The 20,586-nt window shown below is 34.0% G+C and overlaps 1 protein-coding gene across 1 annotated transcript in view; it reads right to left on the bottom strand.

Moving 5' to 3' along the window:
* LOC135414598 (leucine-rich repeat and IQ domain-containing protein 1-like) overlaps positions 1 to 20,586 on the bottom strand; it is a 58,854-nt gene that overhangs the window by 27,599 nt on the left and 10,669 nt on the right. Inside the window, exons 4-7 of the mRNA XM_064655533.1 lie at positions 10,938 to 11,027; positions 10,102 to 10,226; positions 9,405 to 9,500; positions 8,979 to 9,064 (exon numbers count right to left, since the gene is read on the bottom strand). Coding sequence (XP_064511603.1) covers positions 8,979 to 9,064; positions 9,405 to 9,500; positions 10,102 to 10,226; positions 10,938 to 11,027 — 397 coding nt within the window. The remainder of the gene's footprint in view (positions 1 to 8,978; positions 9,065 to 9,404; positions 9,501 to 10,101; positions 10,227 to 10,937; positions 11,028 to 20,586) is intronic.

Raw genomic sequence — 20,586 nt, forward strand, 5'->3', positions numbered from 1 at the left:
AATAAATGAAAATATCTTAAAAAGTAGGTTATATATTCACAAAGGATTACACTTTCTAAATAAAGCAATATAAATACACATGCAACTGAGAATCAAAGTCACTATTGTGCAGGATTTTAACACTGTTGATCTTTTAGTTTGTTCATCTCCAAATTAAAAATAAACTCTAAAGCATACATTTGCAGAAAATATTTTTTTAAAAAATCTAGTTTTAAAGCTTGAAATTAAAGTAAAAATATTAACAGGATCCATGCCAAGCAGTATTTCCAAAAGCTTTGGTCCAGAATGATTCAGCAGTCTAAATCAAGACATATATATCTAAAAAATATTAAGGAGACAGTTTATTTTTTCAGGCTCAACTTGTAGATAATAATCTAGTCTTCCTCCATATCCCATCCTAACTGAAATAAAAAAATACCCCAGAAGTCTATAGATTCATCTATATGCCAAAATATGAAATCTTGATTAGTTTCTTAACTATTATTTTGAAAACTTTGCAAAGAAGCAAAGATGAGCACAGAATTGTATATAAATCTAGATAAGACATGTTCCTACACTGGCAGAAAAATATAAAGTTTAATTAACAAAAGGTAAACTGATGTAAAACCCACAAGTCAGGAGAGGTGATTCTCACGCATTATTTCTGAAGTGAACTAAGAACTGTTTGCTTGGCATAGGAGGAAAGTAGGAGCTCAAGGGAAACAGTGCATTAGAAGGAATGTGAAAATTCTGAGCACAGTGCAGAATAAACTGCCAGTTATTAAAAAAAAAAAAAAGGGGGGACTGAAAAGAATATAGAAACAAAAGCAGATGCACAATGACAAGTAAAAGCATATAGGGTTTTGTATGTATGCCACTGAGCATGATAACATGAGTAACAGAAAGCCAAAGAAAAACTAAAAGAAGTATGTTTGACATGGTTCAAAGAAGACAATAGCCCAAGCAGATATATCTGCTCTTGACAATATCTGAGAAACGATGACACAGAAGAAGTTTGTCTACAAAGGTGACTACAAATTCTCTGAAAGGGTAGAAATTAATAACAAGGAGAAAAAAAGCAGTGGAGCTTATCAGGAAGGTGGATATGGCAAGGGAAGGATCTAAATTTTTACAGAGAATACAAGTATAGCAAAAATGAGTATGTGAGACACTGCCAGAACAGACAGAGCAGGAAAAGAGAGGTTATGGAAAGACTCAAAGAGCATTCAGACATAATAGATTTAAATGACTACTTATGTCTGGTGCTTCATTTTGAGCCTGTAACGTGACCTTTTTAGTGTTTATTTAGAGAGTTCACAAGAGAATCTATAATAATGCAGCAAAGTAAGTAGCTTGTTTGTTTGTTTGTTTTCTTATTTCTAGAAATAAAGCATCAGAATGTCCTGTTAAGTTGGTAGGCAACTTCTTATGAATTTTAACAACAATTTGTAAAGTTGGTTTTGATTAGAACTCTATATTTGTAGTAGACAATTCAACTACAAACTAATAGAACTTAAAAGGATTCTAGAAGCTCAACTTTTTCCAGAGAATGCTGTCTTGACACAAGCAGAGATATTGTATGTAAGTTTGCCTTCTAAGCTCGGAGAAGTTGTCGGAGAATGGGGTGCGGCACTTCAAGAGATAATGTATTGACAAAACTCATCCAAATGTTACGGTGTTCTTGGTCAGCCCACACTGCAGCAGCATGGTGCTAACCTCTTACAAAGCAACAAGCTTGACTAATAAAGGAATTGTGGCAAGTGGGGAGGGAAATAATTAATGAAATGATCCAGGAAGCACAAAAAATAATGATTAGCTCCATTAGTTTTAAAGGTAGATCATTAGAATGACTCTGATAATGAGATCACTTCATTCACAAACTGGATTACCAGGCTTGTAGATATTTTCACTTTGTGTAAATGGATAAAGTAGCCTTACTTTGGCATGTCTTCCAACTGAAAAACAAATCAGCAGCAGACTAATGTTCTTCAGGGTAGTAAATATTTGATACAGTGAATCACAGTAAGATTTGTGCTAAAAATACCTTGAAATAGTAATACATTGTATTTTAAAAGTTCTCTCTGAAATTTTAGATAATAGAAGTTACAAAAAATATTTTAAGTAAAGTATGAATTAGTATTGTCTTTTCTATAGTTGTAAGATATATGGTCATACAAGTCCTACACATGGATAAAAATGTACAGGATAAATTTTTTTATATTTGTAATTTTCCCAACATTCAGCATACAGTGTTGATAAAAAGACTTCTAACTTCTTTCAGCTTTATGCCAGTTAGAAAAACCAGTCTCTTTCTTCAATAGAAGACCAAATACAAAGTGATAAAATCAATTAAAACCTCTTAAGACAAAATGCAATTGAAGATTCCAAAGTATTTTAGATTACTGTAAAACAATTCCTGAAATTACACATTTTTTTCCTATGTGAGTCTATCAACATTGTTCCAAGCTGTTTTAAAAATGTCATCTTTCCTTAATCCAATCTCCCACTCAATTCTATTCTAAACACCAACAAATCCAAAGTTCAGTTACACCATGGATTTTGGGTGAAGTCACACAAAGTTATTAGTGCCAAGCTCGATTTTTCAAATATTTATCTGTGCGCAAAGATATCAGCAGTAAAGAAGGTCTGTGAACTGGGAAGAGGGGTAAATAATGGAAATTGTTCTTCTAAGAGATTTATATCAGCAGATTTATCTTTGAATCTTCGCAAAATAACTTAAATAATCTACAGGGATTTAACACAGTGCCAGACTACTCGAATTTGTACCTACCTGGATCACCTCAACCATTGCCTACAGCTCTTTTGTTATTAAAAATGAGTCCTTTTCTTTATTTAGTCCAAAATGTAGGCAATATTACATAGATTACTTCATAATACTAGTGCTTTTCAGTCTCTGAGTGAACTAGGGAAATGAGCTGCATGTATGCTTTGATGACAAGCAATCAAATGTTTTAGATTTCACACAGAGAACTGTGAAAGAGTCTAACAGTTCAAAATCATACAAATATCTTACTGGATTCTGGCATACTAATTTAAATGTGGCTTATTAGATGATGATCTGTGCTGGCAACCTATAAACCAGGGAGGTAATCTAATGCACATTGCTTGGCTGCCTCCAAATATAGAAGTTAAGTTGGACAAACACAAGAAATGTTATGGAAACAATATGGAAGGAATAGTTACTGCCTGATCTGGGACCACATTTCTGAACAACTTCTCAATAATATTGAAACTGAAAAAATTAAATGTTTGTCGTTCATTTTGTTGCGCAATATTTGTAACTAGGAGAACACAAGTATAACTGTGACAACTTTAAAGGGTTGATAAATCTAAGTAGCACACAGCAACATATAGCAACAAATGCTTATCTATAAGATAATTCAATTTGTAAATGAATTTGGAAGAAAGACCAGATTTTGTTCCATAACTGAACAGCAATTAGAACTCCAGCTAATCTATGGCTGGATTTCTCAGATGATACTGCTACATGGAATAGACAGTCACAACAAAAGTAGCTTTTTTTCTGCTACTAAGAAAACGTACAACAATGGTCATTTATGTAATGTGTAACAAGGATTAATAATATACCCCAAATTTTTATCCTGACTGTTGTTAAGTCAGATCATCTGTTTTGGGCTTGTGGGTTTTGAGGGAGGTGGGTTAAGTTTTTGGTTGTTTTTTCTTTATTTCATTTTTTAATTAGGATTGCATTGCTGTCTGAAATTCTAAACACAAACTAAAAAATATTTGCTGACCTCTGTGACATATCTTTTTTATTATGCTCTGCTTCTAGTGAACAAGGTCCACTTCAGCTGCTTTTTACCTTCCTTTTTTTTTGTCTCCAACCTATGTGGCATCAAGAATTACCACAGAATCATAGAATCATTAAGGTTGGAAAAGACATCCAAAATTATCAAGTGCAACCTTTGACTGAACACCAACATGCCAACTAAAGCGTAGCACTAAGCGCCACATCCAATCACTCCTTGAATACTTCAAGGGACGGTGACTCCTCCAAATCCCTGTGCAGCCTGCTCCAATGCTTAAACACCTTTCAGTGAAAAAACTTTTCCTGATGTCCAGCCTAAACCTCTCCTGGCAACACTTGAGGCCATTTCCTCTTGCCTGTCACTTGTTGCCTGGGAGAAGAGGCTGACCCCCCCCCGGCTACAACCTCCTTTCAGGTAGTTGTAGAGACCAATAAGGTCTCTCCTGAGACTCCTTTTCTTCAGGCTAAATAACCCCATCTCCCTCAGCCTCTCCTCATATGACTTACTCTCTATACTCTTCATCAGTTTTGTTGCCCTTCTCTGGACACGCTCCAGCACCTCACTGTCTTTCTTGTAGTAAAAGACAATCACTTCCCTGGTCCTCCTGGCCACGCTACTCTTGATATAGGGCAGGATGCCCTTGGCCTTCTTGGCCACCTGGGCACACAGCTGGTTCATGTTCAGCTGGCTGTCGACCAGCATCTGCAGAGCCTTTTCTGCTGGGCAGCTTTCCAGCCACTCTTCTCCAAGCCTGTAGCTCTGTATGGGTTGTGGTGACCCAAGTGCAGGACCTGGCACTTGGCCTTTTTGAATCCCATACCACTGGCCTCGGCCCATCGATCCAGCCTGTCCAGATCCCTCTGCAGAGTCTTCCTACCCTCCAGGAGATCAACACTCTAAACCAACTTAGTGTCATCTGTGAACTTAGTGAGGGTGCCTGTGATCCCTTCATCCAGATCATCAATAAAGATATTAAACACGACTGGGCCCAACACTGATCCCTGGGGGACATCACTAGTGACTGTCCAGCCAACTGGATGTGGCACCATTCACCATGGTCATTCAGCCAGTTTTTAATCCAGCAAAGGGTGCACCTGTCCAAGCCATGGGCAACCAGCTTCTCCTGGAGAATGCTGTGGGAGAAAGTATCAAAGACATTACTGAACTCCGGGTAGACTACAACCACAGCCTTTCGCTCATCCACCAGGCAGGTTACGTGGTCATAGAAGCAGGACCTGCCTTGTCTAAACCTGTGCTGGGTGGGCCTGATGTGCTGACAAGAGACTATTTTTTTGGAGAGGAAAAGGTTAAACAAGAAGTACTACAGCAGTGTAAGAGAGACAAGCTGAAAGTAAGACATGGCTTTCAGCCATCTTAAAAGAAAAAGAAGTGAACTTTCAGCGGCTAATATAAAATTCACAGAAACAAGGAAATTCCAAGTTAAGCAAGAAATTCTGTACTGCTGTGCCAAGACATCTTTAGGAAGCTAGGATTGTTATGAGTCACAGACACTTAATGTTAAAGCACAGTGAGGTGCATTAATGACTGCTTTATTTAGATTTTGAATTAGAATTTGTATAGAATTTTATGCACCCATGATAAACAGAAATATTTCTGACACTATGCCAGTTTTACTTGGCTGAAAATTTTCTGGTTCCTTGCCCGTGTTTTTTGTATTATCTTACTGTATAGTAAAAATAGCATACATTTGGTATTATTAAAATATAGGCCCCAACTTTATTTAACTACATAAACAAGCATACATAACTGTAGTGGATTAGGGCATAACAGACCTTAAGGCCATTACTTGGTGGGACTGGTCTGCTGCAATATAAGCCTTAACTGAATCACTCCCTATTATAAGGTTATGCTACTTTAAGCTCTTCCTTGTAATACAAACCACAGGATTCAGTGCACTTGCTAGTATTTTCCATTTTTTTTTCTCTACCGAGAAAGTATGTGGCCAGACACATGAGGTAAGATACTTCTCAGTTACTTCTACACATCTACATTTTAACTCTGTCCTTCAGCAAGTCACTCTAGGTTTTGTGTCTAGGCAATGGAGAACCATAAGTGCTTTAACAGTGAGACTCAAGTAGCCTGTTTTTTAATTATGTTTTAAGAGGAAGCTTCTTTTCATAGAAGTTTAGATGACTAGCTCAGATGCGGATTTCTGTAATTATCAAATGAATCCCATCACTATTGCACTAGGAGAAGACAAATGTTTTAGATGTAAAATGAAAAGGAATAAATTCCCACACCTGAGTATGTTAAGAATCAAAGCTGTTCATGGCTGTCCAGTTGAAGTTCCAATCCAGCAGACATCTTGACAACATTACAGAGCAACTGTAAAACTCTCTGAATGCAAGCTGATTTAACACTTTGCATTTATGAATCTCAGTTTTAAGGCAAAGGACTTCGATAGCATGTGGAAGCAGACAACATATCTGACAGCTAATTTGTTCCTAGAAAATCCATCAATACCTTATCATTACCCACAAGTAATCAGATCCTTACCACAGAATGATCAATAGCACATAAAAGGTGTTTGGAATTATGCTGAAATCTCATCATAAAAGCTATCAGTTTATTTGTTAATAGCTTATAATTTATTTATGTCTAGAACCTTTACAGTTGTTGTTGATTTGCTTTTTCTCAGAACCTAAAGTTTTGCTTCTAAGTCAGATGTGTAGTACTAAGCGAATATAACATGAAAAATTGCTTCTTTATACCTTATAATATCCACTTTTAAGTGGATGCTGGTTAGTTACTTTCTAGTGAGTATGAAACTTTATCACTAACAAAATTATTTTATCATAGTTACCATACCTTCAACTATTCTAAATCAGAAAGCTAAAAAGGAAACAGTTGAAATTATAACTGAAGACCTGGAAATTCAAAAGAAAGAACAGAAATAATAATGCTAAAACTACATTTCATATGCAACTTCAGTAAGTACAAGATAAATAAACCTCATTTCAGTGAAGATGAAGGCAATAGGATGGTAATTTCTATGGAAACATTAAGAGACAATGTTGACATCTACTTATTCAGATCAATTTCAATCTGCTTTTAAATATTAGAAGGAATAAAGGAACTCTATGGAGTTCTTACTTTGGTATGGCTAAACTCACAGCAATTGCCTAAGACTGTGAACTCTCCCTATTTATACTGGACTTGCTACAAGTAATCTACCACGAGCTGTACCACACAGAGATCCAAGAAAGATACTGGCAGCCTAACGGGTCTGGTTACAGTTTCCTGATCTGGAGCTGGCTAGCCTCAGGATAAGGTATATCCACTCTAATTTAAATGCTGTAAAGCCCCTCTGTTCAACCAGACCCTCAAAAAGACCCCAACTTACTATCACCACTTCAGAGGCTGTAGCTGATGTAAAACATAATTATGTTTGTGGAGATTCTTTTCACATGAGGAATATTTGATTGGGATCATTGTTTTAGTATAACATCTGAGTTCTAAGATCAGCTTAATACAAAAATCCTTGTTTTAATTGATAATATCCACTTCTTCCTTACTGACCAAGGAAGGGTCAGTGTGCTGTATGAGAAAGAATAGGTGATAATCTTTGGGATGGAGTGGAATATTTTTAGTCATATTTTTTGGCTCTAAAAACTATTCTTCCTGCTCATCTGAAAAAAACCCTGTGATTTTAATGACTGACAGAGAACTCCATATAGATAAATTATACATACAGGTTATTTTTGTACTTGACATAATACTCAGAAAAACAAAAACATTCTATATGAGGTAGTTTCAAGAAGAGAAAATTTGAAACTATAAAAACATTGGGCAAACATTATTTCATTTTTTTTAAAACTAGTGATATACCTTGAGAATATTCCAAGTGATACATTAAAAAACTCACCCATACACCATATTGAATAATCTGAACAAAGTGAATATAAACATATCCAAAAAATCCATTAGAACTACAACAAAAATAGGATAGCAAATTTGATATGCTCAATCAGACATTTATGACAGGATTAATTCCTACTAACATAAAACAGAGAGCATATGGAGAAAAGATGATATAACCTAATAAGCTCTATTCATTGAAAAATTATACAGAGGCCACAAAATGGAATATATGTAAAAAAACCTTCAGCTGCACATAAGATACTTATTACTTTTTTTTTTAATAAGGTAACATGGTAGGGTACCATGGAAAGCTATCAAGATTTAAATATAATAACTTTAATCTCTTATCCACATATTCTCTTTTCCACAAAGAACGGTTTGCTGATTACATGGGTTTTTTTCTCTCTCCCCTTTTATTTTATTTTTTTGATTACAGATCTTTTTTGTCATATTTAGTCTTAGTCTTAGGCATGGTATTTAAAGTAAAAAAAATTATACAGAGAAACACTTTGCTTAACTATATCTGTAGGCTGAATTTGTTTCCTTCCAAAAGCAACATGTCTTTCAGTAATTTCAAAACTTCATACAGAAGAGTTTTGCAAAGTTATGCAAAAGAGGAAAATTAACTGTAGCTTGTGATACAAAATATATGTAAATAAGGGTACATTTTCCATAGACCTCTAATGTTAGGTCCTATTGTCAACCAGGCTCTTACGTATTTAAATGTTTCTTATACTAGCAATATCTGACTAGTATTTTTATTAATATATTCCAGTAACATTTATATTAGCATATCATACTAACAATTAATGATTCCAAGAAAGGTTCATTGACATAAGAAGTATCAGAGAAGAACCAGAAGACACTTATAGAGAAGCTAGATAAGCTTTATCTATTTCCACATTGAATATTTAAGAGATATGACTTTATTTCATATGTGTCAAACTGTCATTTTCATAAATAGTTCTTGTACAAGTCAATAATTTTAACCTAAGATTTCCCCAAGAGGAAAATATAAGAAGCGTAAAATGCAGAAATATAAACTTCACATCTAGAAAAAGAGATACATAAACAGGAAGAAACAAAATTTCTGTTTCGCATAGCCATCAAATATTCAACTTCAAAATCCAGTAGAATTTTTTTTAAAATCTGAGTATTTTGTCATTGTAACAAATTGATTTAAATTGTTTTTAGTGAATAATACTCCAGCTTTATTCAAATTAATGTTTAATGTTGTACAAGCAAACTTTTAAAAGAGACACTACTTTGAGATTTAAGAATGTAAAAATTACATCAATATAATCATTATTTTAACTCTTGACTTACCTAAACTTTTATTACTATATTTTTTAGGCTTCATTTTATGGGCCCTCTTAAGCATTAGCTGTGCAGTAGAAATATCCTTAAAACCCCTAGGGAAAGAAAATAACTTACTAAATATTTCACATGTATTATGTTACACCAGCTGCATGTTATTGTATAATACACTTTTCAAAAAGAATACCAGTGTGTAGTACTTATGCATGGCATGAAACTTTCTGAATTACAGAGATAGCTGCAATTCTTAACATTACATTATTGCAACTTATTAAGATGGTTTCCCAGGCACTTGTAAAAGTAATTACGATAATTTTTACTTTGGTAGAAAACAGATATTCTTGAAAGGAGGAACTTAGAAAAAGCAAACACCAGCAGCCAAGTATACTATACCTATTCCAGAAATCACTAGGTAAGCAAAATAGCTTAACATACCATTCTTCCGAAATTTTCTCTTCTTTTTCAGACATAAATAAAAATTTCTTTTTTTCCTTCCAGTCAGAAAGCTGTGACATTATTCCTGTCCCTGACCTGGAAACAAAGTATAAGAGCAGTACTGAAAAGTAGGTAAATAAGCAAGGGTCTCGGGTGACTATTTTGCAGCCTTTGTTATTCTGCAACTTGTTTGTGCCTTTTAAAGGCACTTTTGAAGCTTGGAAACGATTAAAAAAAAAATCTCTTTTAATATTCCATGGAGGTTTTATCTTGGAGAGTAATAAAAGTCTGCCATCAATTTGAAATGTTTATATTTCAATTACTTGAGGCATATTTCAGCCCTTTCACAGAACACAGCTGTACAAGAACTCTCTTTTAATCTTTATCTAGTCTTCAAAATCTCTATTTCAATGTATATCTTGTCATATATGTGAAAAAATAGAAGTTTTATGATTTCTAGTCAAACCTAGATAAATAAAATGAAACATACATATTCTTATATTCTTAATCCTTAGTCAATGAAAAATAACTGAATTTAATATATTTGGTTTTAGCAAGTAAATACATTTTAACACCAGCAATATCACATTAACCAAAAGTAGCACAAGCATCAGAAAATAGCCTCTTTTTCTCATTTTAACTTTTGTCAAACCCAAATGAACTAAATATAATTTTAAAAATACATTATTTAACTTACCTGCTATGAAAATGGATATTTTCTGCTGAGTCTGAATGTGGTCTGTTAGCACACTGCCAAACTTCTTGGGGTGACAATGGCAAACTATTTGAATGTTCACTGGAATCTGAAGGCCTAGAAAACTTCTAAGACAAAGAAAAGGATGCAGCTGATGGTCCCTGTAAGCTTGAGTTTAAAATGTGCAGGAAAACCTGCACTGGAGTTTGCAGAGGCTATTACTATAACTGAAATGATTCTTAATGGTGATATGCCCATTACAGACCTTACTTTCAACTAACTAGGACAAAAAGGTGACTTTAGTTACACTTAACGTCCCAAAATATAATGAATTATACATTTATAAGACCCCTTTGTCTTAATTGTAGTAAATAAAACACCAATAATACTGTGCTTGTAACAAGAATAGAAAACTCTACCAAAACAAAAAGCTAAAACTTCAAAGTTTATCAAATAACTAGCAGACATTACAGTTCGATGACCTTTAGCTGTTCTGAAAACATTCAGCTGTTGTCATATAATGCAGATCGTAGTACTTTTAAAGTAGTTTGTCAACTAGCAATTTTTAATCCATTGCCAAATGTGCAGATGAAGCACATCATCTTTTTTTCTGCTACTGTGAAGTAAAGTGTTGAAATAAATCCAAAATAAAGAAAAACTAGGCAAATGAAAGAAAATCTAAAAGAAAAATTGCATCTGGAGATGAGGAGGAAGTCTGAGACTTCTAAAAGTAATTGTGTTTTTCAAGTCACTAGATTGTCGTATTAATCACCCCAGAATAGCATATCCTTAAGGAATGAATAAAGACTGAAGACTAAGATGTTTCTGTGACATGTTACCTTTGGCCAGTGCAGCTGGTTTGAGAGCAGGAGTGTTTTTGAAGGGAAACGGGTGGAATCTAGAGTTAGCCATTCCTTCTCTAACGCAGCCTGCATGAATGAGCAAAGTCATATAGTGCACTGATAAAATCAGTTTACTTTTGATAACTCTTGCAAAGTCTCTTTTAAAGTGTCCTACAGACTGTGTTTTCAAATGGTATATCAGAACTGCTACCTGCAGAGCAATCATACTCAAAACACCTTTGGAGATGCTGTATTGTACTGTTTTATTTTAAACAAATCAGATCAACAGTATTTGTGGGTTGTGGGGGGTTTTTTTGTGGGTTTGATTTTGTTCTGTAAATAAGATGCATCCCTTGCTTCTCAAATTCCTGTAATTTTATTCCAACATTGTTAATAGACCCAAGTTATTACAAAAGACTGCCAAACTTTGAAAAAATACAGACCCAAGGTACTTAAAGGCATAAAGAACACGAACAGCTTTGTATGCTGTTTTTGCCTAATTGAGTATTTTATGTCCAGATGTAGGTGCCTGATTCTGTCAAACTTGCTTTCATTGAGTCGAACTGAAATAGGAAAGTTTTCATTAAAATTTGGGGTTAAAAAAGTGAATCCTACATGTATTTATTTCTTCAATTAAGCACTTTTATTTTTGATGTAATGGAATAATTTGGAAACTAAAGTAATGGTTGGAAAGAAGAGGGGTGACAGAATTAGTTGCCAACTAGTGTCTGTAGTACCTAAGGCAGAATTCAGTTTTCTTTCATAAAAACGAAATTTAGACTTTGGTTCAAACTCAACCTGTATATGACTTATTTTTCTTATAAGTCACTGAGGTTTTTTACCACATGTTCTTTCAATATATTCTGATAAGTGAGAGAAGTAAATCACTCCCACACGGTAAGTAAATACTGCTGAAGAATTTGGCTTGACTTACAGGGCTCAGTCATTCAGGTTCTTATTTCAGCAGCAAAGAGGCTGGGGTTCATTCTTTAGAAAATGTCTAATTTATAAAACTGGACTACTTTTCTCCCATTCATAAAATATTTCAAATTGTACTGATTTCTGACCCTGAGAAATTATTCTAACTTTGGATACCTTACTGTGTAGTTTGTGTAAACAGGACTTTGTACAGCCTTAGATTGGCGAACAAGGTCTTCCAAGCCCTTTGAATTTCTGAGAGACAAAAGGATCATATTCCAGCTATTTTGAAAGGTTACTTCAGGTACTGGTCATGTAATTTGGTGGCTTGAAGATCACTCTTTCTGCTTCCAATCTGACCATGCTTTTAAAAATAATAAATTTTTATTTTATTTTCATGTCTTAAAAGGGATCTTTGATTCCCTGCTTCAGGAATTCCCTATTACTTGATTACAGTATGTTTTGGGTTTCATTCCTTTATTTAATAAATCTGGATAAATTCTATGCCCTCATTATTAAAGGTAATGTCTCTTTACCATTTTTCCCCTCCTTACCATTTCAATTAATGATAAATATACAACATTATCCTTTTCACTACACCTCCTCTCTTGAGTGGTTGTATATGTTAGGAAATCTATATAAATAAACTGTAAAGACATGCAACAAATAAAATGCATCACATTCTTTAACTATAACAATTACCTACAACCCAGTAACTTAGCTCTTCTCAGTGATTACTCTTATGCTGATAACCACTGAATAGTTGATTCAAACAATTTTCACTAAAAAAAACTATTCCAGAAGCAGACTGTAGCAAATCAAATCTCAAAGATAACCATTTAAATATGGGCAGAATGGTCAAAATTAATAGCTATGAAAAAGGGAGAAAATCTGACCAAAAACTTTCAGTGAAAAGAGATATTATTCCTCCCTGTCCTCTTTAAATTTATTTTTCAATTGCACTATGCAAATTAGATTTTTAGATTTTCAGATGAGAGTTTTTCTCTTCTTTTCCAAGTCTGGGTATACAATCCAGCCAGAGGTGAACTCCATATTTGCAAAAGATGTGTTTTCAACTTTGCTGATATATAAAGATTTATAAAAAGCAAAGTTCAGACGAATTTTTTCCCCCCTCTATTTCCAAAAGAATCCATACAGCTGAGAGAGATGTAGATTTCCACTTCTTGTACAATTTAAATGTCAATCAACTTCACTGATGTGTACAATAATGTGTCCATTAATTACCTGAGTATCTAAATGTCTTACATTATCAGTGAATATGATCTGAGCTCTAATGTCAGATTTCAGGCCAAGCCTGCATCCTAGCTATTTGAATTTTTACCTCTCTCATGACATAGTTTGTGATAGAAATTAAAAAAAAAAAAAGAAACGTGAGAGATAACACTCAAGGATGCAGTCAATTTTTGGTACAAGAATCCCTTAACAGTACATTGATTGAATAATTTTGTTTTATAGTTGTACCATAGCCAAATTAAAGTTCTTTACTTTTAATATTGACGTTGAAACTTTTCTCAGAAGTATTTTTCTAGCCCAGCATTTGCCATTTATGAATTTAATATTAATTGTGTTATTTCTTTTGCAGCCTATAAAATGTATTTCAGTGTTCTAAGTGTTGAAAACAATATCAATGAAAATATTAAAGCATGATTCAAAGGTATAAATATGCAAGACAAAAAAAAGATAACTGATTTATCAGTAAGCACATCTCCTACAACTGTGTAGCATATTACAAAAATATACCATATTGATGTTTGCTTTGTCCAACAAAAATAAAGACATAATTGATTGTCAAATATGTGCTCTTCTACTATGTTTTCCCCAGAGATTTTCACAGCATTAAGCTCAAGAAACTTCTGTCCATATCTTTCCCATAAACAGTCATAAATTATAAATAAGGAAAAGTTTATGACAGATTTACCAACACCTAAGGCTAAAAACAAGATCCATTTCTACTGATATTTTCCACTAAGAGAAAAAGACAACAATCTGATGGGAATTACAAAGTAAATAAAATCATAGTATTTGATTGCATGGTTTACATAAACAGCTACAGACATACTACATTAATATTTCTTTCTAAAGCCAAGTGAAGGAGTTGATTTCATAAATACTGAGAAGTACAATGTAGCTTTACACATATGTGTAAATCATATACATAGTTGATTTAACACACTTAAGTTCATCTGAAGATATCTTTTATACTTCTATATCCTCCATACTTTATTTCCAGTGTTTGGTTCAAAAAGACTATATTACTTCAAGTTTCACAACCACATAAAACATACACGGACCTTTCTACTTTTTGCTACACCTCACAGAAATAAATTCATTTTAACTTCCTGTTTAAAACTAATTTTTAAATTTTTAAACACAATTATCCCTGATACCACTCTTCAACAAGAAGGAGATGTGAATTCAGGTTTGGGGTTTTCTTTCTGAATTTTAGTAATAAAACTTTCATATTATTAGCTGTTTCCATTTATCCATTAGGATCAGGCACTTTTTATTCTGGTTCACAATGCATTTATCCTTTGAGAGACTACTCTTACAGGGTTTTTTTTCCCCCTTTTAATTTTGCAGCTCATTAATAAACTCTGGAGACTTAGGGATTCTTTTTCATGGCATATAGCCTTTTTCATTTTGTTATTCCTTCATTTTTCAAATATTTGTTCTATTGTTTCCTCTGTAAAATGTAATGACTATTTATGTCAAATATTAAACTTCTGTGCTCTCAGAAACAGAATTCAATCCTACAACACCAAAGTCACTGAGAATGGCTCTTTTAACTTTAATTGGGTCTTAATATTGAAAAGTAGAGTTTTAGTGCCATTGTTATTTATACAATCTAATCCTAGTAATCTTTTATATGCTCTGGATTACAATCTGGAGCTAAAGAATCTTTTATAATGACTACACATGTAATTTGGGCTGTTCTGAGTTATATTTAAACCATGAACAAAAAACAGTTCACAGGACACAGTGTCAAATCTACACTCAGCTTTGAAGTGCTTCTATAAGTAATTGTCCAAACTGTGAATAATGCCATCACATATTGCCTTTCATCTCTTTGAGATCAAGGAGGATCGATCACAAGAGTGTAATAGAAACCAAACCAATCCTCAAAACTGTACTAGAGTTTGAAGCAGAGGATGCAAGAAGGCATGAACAATACAGGCTGAAAAGTAAGGCCAGCATTTGACATCTCACAACTCTGTTCTGGTGAGACCAAATATCTATCTACATCAGTACTCTGCTTCCAGAAGAGTTCAGTAGCAGAGGCTTATGGAAAGAATAAAAGAAGCTGGACATGTTGAGGATAATCCTTCCTTTAGTATATTCTTTCAGATCTTGGAAACTGGTCTTTCTGCTAAAATCTAGGGACATATTCCTCATCTTAAAACAGTAATCTGTTTTCTAGTGACAAATATAACTATTTAGTCAGTGTGTTTGCCAGGTCACTTCTATGTCAATCCAGAAAAAATGCAAATCATGTACAACGCTCAGAAGATATAACTGCTGAAGTAGTCCAGATTAATTTCAAAACACCAACATGTTGAATGCCATGGGAGCTGAAGCTCCCCCATGTTTCCAAACATGGTCTATCTCAGAATCACCACCTAGCAAAACTCTGAAACTATCTTTGAAAATTAGGGAAAACTAACTCTTTATACCTCTTTCCTTTCTTCTTTCATTTCCTCATTGACTCATTCACTGTTTTCAAGATAGCAATGGTTTAGTCAGAAAAAAAAATTATATTTATGTAGTGCTTTTATTTATATGGTATTTTAAGATAAAACCAGGAAAATTACCCAACAGAATATAAACAAGCAGAAGAAAATTAACATCCAAAATACTCTGTGAACTCAGAGTTATGACTGGCTCCTGATCACTACAGCAGAACAGGAAGAATGGTAGAGGGGAAAAAAGGATCTTCTATTCAAAGCAGTATTTCTACATTACAATTTCACAGAAATAATATGTGGAATTCTTCACTTTTAAAAAAAGATTCACCCTTCAGTTCATCTGCCTGGTTTTGTCTAATGTGTTTTTCTGGACTTCTGCTCCCCTACATGAGGCAGACCATTAACGTCATTCTCAGGAAGAATGGCCCTTTTTCAACCAGATTTTACAATGTATCTGCACTCTCCACAATCAAATTAATTTTTAATAAAAATACTATGTAATAAGAGTAAATAAATAAATGAATCAGAATGAACCTTTCCACTGGCTTTCTCTATAGAATACAAATTTGAATAAAGTTCTTCGAGGTGGTGATGTCCTTGATTTCTTCTTTCCTAGTTTTTAGTGAGCATATTTGAATAGTGCACTTAAAGTCTTGCTCACTTCAAGACTAAAAAAGTTAAAAGAAAAAGACAAGTGAAAGGCAGAACCTTCAACAGCCTTCTATTACTATTTCAAATAAGGTGAAAAAAATTCCTCTTGGGCAATATATGCTACATGAAGAACTACTTTTCCTGGTGTTAGACATTCTGTAGGTTAAATAATTGCTTAGACTGGGAGAGGGAGTGGTCAGGCAGAAGGATCATATACTGAAGGTTACCCCCGTGGATACTCACAGGCAGCCTACTGAACTGCCTTTCATCTGGCAGAAAGCTGTAACTTTCTCTCTTGGTTCCTGGCAAACATATTTCATTCTGTGTGATATCTCATTCAAATATCATACTAGTCCAGGACAACATCTTTCATTTCTTTTTAAACTGAACTTCATTTCTGCCAAGGCCTAAGTATTTGCTAGGAATTTCTTCTCTAAAATCCTACATAAGTTTTGACAAATTTCTTAAGAAATCACAGATTTTTAGCTCTTATAGCTGAAACAGAAGGACCAGATCACTTATCTATGCTCTTCTGTGTATTGTTGATAGATTGTGATTGAAAACTTCCTTTGAAATTAAAGATCAGAATATATTTGTGTATTTAGCCTTTTCTTTCATCCAGTCCTTTTAGGAATCAGAATACTCTATGGACTAGTTTTTCTGTGAAACACAAGTTCAAGTGTAAAGCTTAGTTCAATGTTAGGAAGTTAAGCATCAAATCAGACCCAGACTTTTTAAAAAACTTCCAAAGCTAAGAAAATATGAGATATAAACATCCTTAACTCTATCACCTATTAGTTGCATTATTATTCCACGTCCAATACTACAAAAATTCAGTCTAAATTCTGCCATTTTAAATCTATATGTAAATATTTTATAAAAAAAATTAAATCTTTTTTATTAGACTATGTAGTGGATATACATTTTACAGAAAATATACCTCTGAACTGCAAGCAGTAGGAAAAACAGTCCTTTACTCTGAGTTTCTCTTTCACTCTTTTTCACATATTTTATGCGTTGAAGATAAATAGGTTAGCACCCTAATAAAGGTTATTTTAACCTTTGGCAATGCTTCTCTTTCTGCCCTGTCTTTATATAAGACAATATATATACATTAGAAAAGAAAGCTGGGTACAGCTGCATTCTTATGACTGCTAAAACCAAACAAAGTTTCAAGCCAAAAAAAGTAGTCAGTATCATACGAATTCCAGAGAAACATTGCAGTGATTAATTGACCCCAAGAGATGTTATAGACTTACAAAAGCTGGTTAATTATTAAAGTACATTCTTGTAGGAAAATTAGAGGACAAGTATAGTTGTGTAGTTGTCCATTTATAAGAAGGATATATTGATGATTACTGGAAAAAATCCCAACATTCTGTTAATAAAAACACTCAAGAAAATTTTATTGGGGAATGTCTTCTCCAAATGTCATTTTTCCTAACTTTTTATTAAGCTTAGAAAACTAGCTGTTCTCTCAAATTCTAATGACTATATGTATTTATATTTAATATATGGATCTACGTGATTTATTAAAATATATAATAAATATGAATAAAATTATGGAAAGAATTTGTTTTGGAAAAGTAAATGAACAATGAAAATTTCAAGGACCATAAAAGGTTTTGTTCAAATAAAAGGCTGAATGTTTACATACATAACTCTCCAAAAGTCTGAATCTTTTTGTACTTCATGTCAGTCATTCATAATCTACATGACCTAAACTTTTCCAAAAATCCATTTTTATCTTAAGCCTGACAGTGTTCAAAGGAAGTTCTGTGTCCTTGGTTTGAATATAGGAATAAAAAAATAGAGATGTGTAAATGGTAACCTCAACCACAAAGGTTAGACATAGTTCAAGTAAGCATCAGAAACTTATGCTTCAAAAATCTTTTGAGATATATGTGCCCAACCACCTAAATAAACATCAAGCTCCTGGAACCTTCAGGCCATCCCTCAGAATAGGTCTAGGACTCCAGATATGGTCTTTCCCCATTAAAATGACAAGAATCTTCAGGATTTCCCCTCTCTGACTCTGCCACATGACAAAATTTTAGCTGCCATGTCCCTGTAAGCCTTTTTCCAGATTTTTTTGCTTCTGTGAAAACAAACAAAAAAAAACTTTCAAGGGGAAATTAATTAAAAACTTAGAAAGACAAACAGTCAAGGAACCACTCATCCCTACCCCTTTAAATACCATGTATTCAAAAAATATACAATTTCAAAGGAACACAACCCAAAATGTTCTATCAAGTTTTGATAATGAACACTAAAAACACAATAGAAAAGAAAGCTGTACTTCAGTTTACAGTTTTGTCAAAAGAAGGGAAATCAAGCCGAAGCACATGGTAATAAAAAATAGACTAGTCCCAAGTTTATAGTCATTTAACCTTTAACATGTTTAAAAGTTCAGGTCACATGAGAGATTTTATTCAATTTCAAGACAACTTTTTCTTTTTGCTTAAAAGTCCCTATTTCAGAAACAAGAACAAAAAAGTATTTGGAAGACAAAGAGCAAAGAAAGACTAAGTTATAAGCATATATTTTTTTGAAACTTATGTTAAAAAATCTCTAATTACATTACAATATGCTTAATTCTAAAGAAGGTATGTCTCAATAACCTCTCAGCTTCACTTATATTGTCATCCTTATACGTCCCTAGCACTGTCTCTTCTGTTTGAAATAAATTATGCACAAATGAATCTTCAAGTTGAAATTTGTTGATTCATAACTGTAGTCTCAACAACTTTAGTCTTTTGGGACCTGCAATGCTACTCTCTGGGAAATTCTAGAGCTTCAGGAGCTGATTCTTTGCAATGTTTTCCTGGTGTAAACTCAGATTTCTGAAACGATCAGCAACTACTCCTGTTTCCATATAAAAAAATTTAATAAGTATCTTTCATGCAAAAAAATTACTAGACTGAGTACTAGGAGATGGTTTTAACAATATTTAGCATTTAGGATTCCTTAGCCCACTCTGTTCAAGGACAAACTAGACATAAAGTCATGTAGTTTTTAGCTAAATTAAGAGAGTGTTATAGCACAGAAGATTTTTGTTTTTGTTTTTGTTTTTACCATTCTTTGTTTCCACTGTTAAGAACTGAAGAATTGCATGGTGCATGGCAAAGAAAGTCCATTATGACCCTATATCCTTTGCTCTGGGACTGCTTCCTAGACAGTCAGCTCCTAGCCAACAGTATTGCCCATACATATTGGACTTTGGACTTGCTCTTGTTAAACATCATGAGGCTCTGGTCAGCCTGTTTATCTAGCCTGTGCAGGCTGCTCTAGAGAACATCCTGATCCTCCAGTCACTGCCCTCAATTTGCTACCATCTGCACAATTGCTGAGATTGCATTCTGTTCCAGGTTGGTAATTAAAATTTTAACTATTTTGGGCCCCCTACCATCCATGATGGGCTCTAATAATTACTGTCCACAAGTTGGACTTGGCACCAAAGAACACACTACTTGAGCCTGGCAGTGCAGTTAATTTGACAGTGACTTTTACTGTCTACTTGTTCAACTCACACCTCAAAAAATTTTGAGAATAAAGCTGTGGGAGACAGTCAATGGCCTTGCTAAGGGCAACGCAATATGCACTGCACTACCCTTATTCATACTGCCAGTTACCTTGTGACAGAAAACAATGAAGTTGACTAGTCCTTGGTAAACCCATGCTAGTTTTTCCCAGTCATCATCTTTCATAGGTTTAGAACTGGCTTCTGAATGTATTTGCTCCAAACTTTCCCAGGAAGTGAGATAATGTTGATTGGCATGTAGTTCCCTGGATCTTTCTTCTTGACTTTCCTGAAGATGGGTGTGATGTCTACCCTTTTCCAGTCACCAGTAACATCCGCCAGTTATGTTCTTTCAAAGATGATAGAGAGTGACCTCAAAATGACATCAGGCAGCTTGTTGAATCCCCTTGGATGCATCCTATCTCTTCCCTTGGACCTCTGTTCAGGGGAGGCAAGCTGTGCTCCAATTGGATAACAACTGCTATGTTCTAAACTAAGAGGATTTCAAGCTCCAGGCAATGAGACATGCATAGATTTAAGAGCAGAGGAGAACAGAAGCTGACATGTCATGTTCTTCTTCGGTTCCTCCTTTAAGTACTGCAATTTAACTCAATTACAATATTCACTGCATCAATGGCCTCTTCTCACAAAGCACGGACAAATCACTTAGGATAGCTCCCGAAATTAGTAAATATGGGTTACTAAAGATCTCTTTTAATGGAAATCAGTGTATGTGGACATGCTAATTACCAGACATTTAACTAGATACTTTAAACACAATCTATACCTATATTAAAACATCAATTTCAACATTACACAAAAATTAAAGAACTTAGGGGAGATAAATTCAGTG

The sequence above is a fragment of the Pseudopipra pipra genome, chromosome 5 (genome assembly GCF_036250125.1).
Source record: "Pseudopipra pipra isolate bDixPip1 chromosome 5, bDixPip1.hap1, whole genome shotgun sequence".
NCBI lineage: Eukaryota > Metazoa > Chordata > Aves > Passeriformes > Pipridae > Pseudopipra > Pseudopipra pipra.